Genomic DNA, 6,074 nt, shown 5'->3' with positions numbered 1-6,074 from the left:
ATTAACTCCAAGTGGCTCCTCCGGGGGGTGGTGCCCTCAGCGGGCGCGCCCGCGGGGCGCCGAGACGCTGATGGTCCCACGGGGCCTGGTTGCAGGGAACCTTCTCCTTTTCTATGGGTGCTGAGAGGTGCTGTGGTGGGGCTGGGGCAGGGAGGGGCTGTGGCTCTGGCTGTCCCAGGGTGGCAGTGGCTCTGGGACACTCAGCACTTTTCCTCATCCCTCTTTTTGTTCTGGGATGATCCCTCATCCCCCGCCAGCCTCGGCCGCGCCGGCCGCCCGCTTCCCTCGGGGTGTCCCTCTGCTCTGCTGACCTCCTGGCTGCAGCTGGCCTTGGCTGCCACCTGCCCTGCCTCTCTCTGCTCCCTCCCTGCTGCTCCAGGTACAGCACAGACGTGACATCCCTGCCCTTCCTGCTGGAGATCCTGACGGTGCTGCCCGAGGAGGTTCACAGCCGCTCCCTGCGCATCGGCGCCAACCGCCGCACCGAGATCATCGAGGACCTGGCCTACTGCTCCAGCACGGTCGTCTCCCTGCTGGTAAGGACACCCAGCACCCCCCTGGCCCTGCTCAGCTGCTGCAGGACTTGCTGCAGCTCCTTCTCCCTCGCTCATCCAGCTTATTCCAGGCTGGATGTGGTCAAAAAAGGGTGAAATGAGCTGATTTTATGTCACAGTCATTTTGATTAGGAAAGACCTTTAGATCCGTCGGGTCCATCAGGTCCCCCAGCCCTGCCCAGTCCCCACTGCCCCGTGTCCCTCGGCACCATTTCCAGGGCTTGGAAACCCCTCCAGGGATGGGGACTCCCCCCCTGCCCTGGGCAGCCTGGGCCAGGCCCTGACAACCCTTGCCAGGCAGGAATTGTTCCCCAGATCCAACCTCCACCTCCCCTGGCACAACTTGAGGCCGTTCCCTCTTGTCCTGTGTGTCAGGATGCAGAGATGAGCTGTGTCCTCTGCTGAACAGTGACTCAAATCTTTCTGGAGCCCTAAGCTGTGTCTGTGCCAGCAGAGATCCATGCTGTCACCACCATCAGGGGAGCCCCATTCCACCTTTTCCCTCACCTCAGTTGTCTTGGAATGAATCCTCCCTCACTCCTGAAGCTCTTTCCACCTTCCCTGCTCCTCACTGTCCCTCCAAGCCATCTCCAGCCCTCAGCCTTGTTCCTGGGACATCTCAGAGAGCCTGTCACATCGGTGAGACAGGGGATGTCACCTGGGCCTGGCTGCTGGCAGCCAGACTGGGGACAACGTGAGGAGCTGGTGCTGGGTCTCCAAAGCTTGTAGCCCTGTCCCAGGGCTTTCTGCTCCAGTTCCCTCTGCATCCTCCTGGAGCTTTCATGCTAAATCCCAGCACGGGCAGTTGAACCAGCTGCTTGAGGAGCAGAAGGAGGTTTTCTGGGTGGGATTTGAACACCAGGTTCTCTTTCTGAAGTGACAAAATGGGGCTGTAAAACCGTTGCACGGGGACTGTGATGCTCCCCGTGCAGGACTGAAGTGCCATCAAGGAGTGAGGGTCTCTGGAAGGGGTTGTTGGCCCATCCAGGCTCTCCTCTGGGAAGAAGTGTCTGAAGAAGTAGAGATTTATCACACCTGAGGCTCCACCAGCCTGACCCAGGACCTGCTGGAAGCTGCTGGGCTGGGGATGAAGGGCAACTCTCCAAACTGCTTCTCTTGCTTCTGTAGCAGCTGCTGGAGTTGAGGGAGGGGGTTTTTTTTGGCTCTGTTCTTAACATCTGGCCAAGTCCAGGGCTACTGGGGCTGGAGATGTTGGGAACAATTGCTCTCCTGAAGGTCCTTCACATAGGCTTTGAGAGGACACCTGAAGCCCACGTGCTCTTGAGAGGATGTTTGCAGAACTGTCACCTTCCTTGGTGGCCAAACCAGCCTGGGGATGTGGTCACCCTGTGTGGAGGGAGATGTCCTCTCTGCTGGTGTGGGCATCTTCTCTGGTGTCTTCTGGTCAGGGTGCTGCTTCCACCTATGTGCACCTGTGTCCACCTGAAAGCTGCAGGTGCCTCTGGGAGGTGTCTCAGCTGAGTGTCCCAGGCCCCCGTGTCCTGCTGAGCTGCACGGGGCAGTTCTTGGTGCTGATTGTGCAGACCCCAGGGTGGCTTTCCCAAAGTTACCAGTTCATTTGCTGGTGAAACTGGGGCCCTGAGCAGGTCTTCCTTGTCTGTAGATGGCGTATGCAGAGAAAGCAGGCAATGATGAGAAGATGCTCATCAAAATCTTCCGGTGCCTGGGGAGCTGGTTCAACCTGGGGGTCCTGAACAGCACCTTCATGGCCAACAGCAAGTTACTGTCCCTCCTCTTCGAGGTGCTGGTGAGTGTTTCTCTTAGGAAGGGAGGTGGGGGTGGGCCTGGGGAACCAGGGGGGTGTCACTTCTAACTCCCAGAGTGCCTGAGAAGTGATGCTGCTTCTCCACCTGTGCTCCCTGGGGCTGGAAGGTGAGAACCATCCCTCCTTCTCTTGAGTAGGAACCCTCTGGTCTTCACCTTGACCAGCTCCTTAGAGCAGGCTCTGCTGGCAGGCAGGGAGGAGCAAACTCCCTGTGCACAGGGACAGGGCTGTGCTGCCTGAAGTGCTGGACTTCCTTTTGTACCCGTTGTCCACCTGGGAGGACAGCTGAGGAGCAGCAGCACAGAGCAGGTGTCTTCTTCTGGTTGGTCTTCCCTGCCTCCTGGTAGCCCTGGGTGGTGTAGAAGACACCAGATGAGTAACCCCTGATAGTGGCTGATCTCTCAGGGATACTTGGGGGTTTCCTCTGCCTTCAGTTCTGCTCGACCAAGACCTGCTTGGTCCTTGGGTTGGGGTTTGGGACGTGGAGGCACAGCAGATGGGCAGGAGGCATCAGCAGAACTTTCAGGAGGGAACCAAAAAAAGCTCTTGTGTGTTTTTTTGGCTCTTTGCCTGGAGGAAGGAGACCCTGCAGCTCCTGCAGGATCATTCTTTCCTGCCCATCTTCTGCTCTGACCCAGAGAACATGTGCCCAGAGGTGAGTCCTATTCCCTCCTCTTGAGCAGAGGGAGGACTCTGGAATCTCTCCTGAGCAGATGCTCCTCCCTGAAGCCCTTCCCAGCCTCCTGGCTCAACAAGAGCTTCCCTTGGGAATTGTGGCTGTTCCTGAGGAGCAGAGGTGGTTGTGTGGAGCTGAGGCAGAGGTGCTGGGTGGCAGGACCCTTCCAGTGATCCTTTCATCTCCATGAACCCGTTAGGACACACATCACCAGCCAGTGCAGCAAGAAAACAGTTCACAGGCCATTTCATCTCCTCTTTCTGTCCATTCTCCTTAGTCCTGCCCTGCTGATCACCAGTTCTGGAGCCTGCACTGAGCAGAGATCTTCTCTGGCTGAAGCAGGACCCAGGTTCTCTTCTTTTGTGGTGGTCACAGAACATTCAGAGCAGAACAAAAGGTGGAACAGCTGAGAAATGACCCTTTCCAGCCACTCCTGTGGGTTCCCCTTCTGCCAGAGCAGGTGCCAGGGTGACTTCTGAGCATATTTAGACCTCAAAAGAAGTAGTTTTGGTGTGAGCTCAGTCCTTGCTCCCAGCCCAACTGTTTTCTGGGACAAAAGATATTTTTCCAGTGCTTTGTTGAAGTAATTTTGGTTGGTTTGGGCTTTCAAACTTGTGTATTGTGGAAGAAACTTCATTTGAGTGGGTCTGAAATCAGGATTTGGTTTGGTTTTTTTTAAAAAAAAGTGTTTTATTTCCAGATTGTCAATAAAATGATCTTTTCTTCCTTTCTTGAGGTTCTCACCTGGGGAAATGAGCTGCTGCTGGTGTCTGGGTGGGGGTTTTTGTCCTGTCTGGGTGGGTCAGAGCTGAAGAAGTGACAGGGAAGGGACAATCCCACCTCCCTGGGACGTGGAGGGAATGAGCTGAACAAACAGGAGGGAGGAATTCCCAGAGGACAGAGGTGTCTGCCCAGCCCTGGGACCCAGCAGGGATTGTCTGTTCCCTCCTCCCCTCATGAAACAGGTTCCTCATTTGCATCTGAGTCAATGAATGACCAAGGGGAGAAGGAAGAGAGACCATTCCTGCAGGGAGCAGCTCCCAGGTGCTGCAGCACCAACCCAGCTCCAGGCCTTGGGCTCATCAGCCTCTTCATTGTGTTAATGTCACTTGAATGGTGCTTAAACCACTTCAAAAGGTGTTGATTTTTTTTCCTTCCATCTCCAGGTGGGGCCGTGAATTGTTTCCCAAGTGCTTTGAGATCTGATGGGACTTGCTGCTCCTTTGTTTCCTCTTGGTTCTCTCCTCCCCCTTAGCATCCAGGCCTTGTCTCCCTCCTTAGCTGCTCAGGGTCACTGAAGCCCCTGTCAGCTCAGCCTTGCACAATCACTGGAAACCTCCACCAGGAGGGACCTGAAATCCACTTGTTTCCCTCCAAACCATCACAACAATCAATATTCCACCCACGGGCTTGGGAGAAACCTCATCTCCCCCCTCCCCAGGGACATGATGGTCCTTGTGGATCCCTTCCAACCTGAGGCACTTGCTCACCCAGCCCAGGGTGAGGAGCCACATGATGTTTGATTTCCTGCTTGGGTTTGGATGGAGCTTTTTCCTTCTCTGGGAAGGCTTGGTGAGGCCCCACAGGGGAGGGTCAGTTTTGGCCTCAAGAGGACTGGTGGGAGCAGGTCGTTGGGAGCTGTGGCTACTCTAAAGCTCCACAGAATGGTCCAAGAAGAACAAAAGGACTTAATCTCTCCTCTACCATCTCGTTTCATCTATCATCACCCCTTTCTTGCAGCAACAAGACAAGACATCATCCAACCTCCACGAAGCTGCTTCAGACTGTGTGTGCTCGGCCCTCTACGCCATCGAGAACGTGGAGACCAACCTGCCCTTGGCCTTGCAGCTTTTCCAGGGTGTCCTCACCCTGGAGACTGCCTATCACATGGCTGTGGCACGGGAGGACCTGGACAAGTAAGTCACCTGGCACCCAGGGAGGAAGGAGAGGCCCTGTCAGGCTGCCTGCCCGGGCTTGGTTTTGGAATCTGTGCAACACTCTGAAGCCTCTCCATGCAAATCAGACAAGGCAGCAGGTGACCCTGGCTGCACCCAGCTGAGCCCTGCTCAGGCTCCCACAGGGTGGGATGGTCACCAGGCTTGTCACCACAACTTCTCTCAGACTGCAGCTGTTTGGAGCAGGTGCCCTGTGTCCTGCTAGCCCATCCTGGGGGCTTGGAGAAGCCTCCTGGTGGGTAATGTGAACGTTGCTGCCCAGGGAAGCTGTGGCTGCCCCATCCCTGGCAGTGGTGAAGGGCAGGTTGGATGGGGCTTGGAGCAGCCTGGAATGGTGGGAGGTGTCCCTGCCCATGCAGGGGTGGGACTGGATGGGCTTTGAGGTCCCTTCCCACCCAAACTGTTGTATGATTCAGTGATTTGTGGATCTCCAGAGGCTGCTCAGAGCTGCAGTGAAGCAAATCTTGGTCAGATGTGCAAAATCTTTCAATGCCATCAGGTCAAGATGTCCAGGTGTGGTGTGATGTGGCAGGTAAAGCACAGGAAGGACAGAGTGGGGGAGAACTGGGAGTTTAGAGCCCTAAACCCTGTGCCACGTCCAGCATACTTCACAGTGCAGAACACATAATGCTAGGGAATGAAGAGCAAGTGAATGTTGATATTTCTGTGGTCTCTGGCATTATTGGTGATGTTATCATCACTATTTATGGATCTGTAGTGTATCTTTGACCACTTTCCAGGGCTGTTTCACCCTGAGCCAGAGGATGACATCTTCAGCAGGCAATTGTGCTGGGAATTGGTACAAAACTGAAAACACATTAAATTGACTCCACAGACAGTGTTTGGTTTCAGAGATCTGCCTTTCCCACGTGTTCCAGGAATCCTCTGCAGCCCTGGCTCACAGGGGGAAGCCTCACTGCTTTCTATACAGTGGGTGACAGAAGAGCTCCAGGCTGGCTCCAGGCTGGCTCCCAGGGCACCCCATGCCCAAAGCACAGCTTTTCCCACCAGACCCTCCTCTCTCCTCTCCCGTTCTGCTGGGAATGGCCACCATGAGGGGGTGACCCTGCCGCTGCCAGACCAGCCTGCAGCCTCTTGTCAAG

General features: G+C 55.6%; 1 protein-coding gene across 1 annotated transcript in view; it reads left to right on the top strand.

Annotated features, from left to right (window-relative positions):
* TNPO3 (transportin 3) overlaps positions 1-6,074 on the top strand; it is a gene marked incomplete at both ends in the record, with an annotated part of 28,741 nt that overhangs the window by 1,694 nt on the left and 20,973 nt on the right. Inside the window, 3 exons of the mRNA XM_010003701.1 lie at positions 380-536; positions 2,179-2,322; positions 4,757-4,932. Coding sequence (XP_010002003.1) covers positions 380-536; positions 2,179-2,322; positions 4,757-4,932 — 477 coding nt within the window. The remainder of the gene's footprint in view (positions 1-379; positions 537-2,178; positions 2,323-4,756; positions 4,933-6,074) is intronic.

This window comes from Chaetura pelagica, unplaced genomic scaffold (genome assembly GCF_000747805.2).
Source record: "Chaetura pelagica isolate M959 unplaced genomic scaffold, ChaPel_1.0 scaffold778, whole genome shotgun sequence".
In the NCBI taxonomy this organism is placed as follows: Eukaryota; Metazoa; Chordata; class Aves; order Apodiformes; family Apodidae; genus Chaetura; species Chaetura pelagica.
This window is presented reverse-complemented; position numbering and strand designations above follow the sequence as displayed.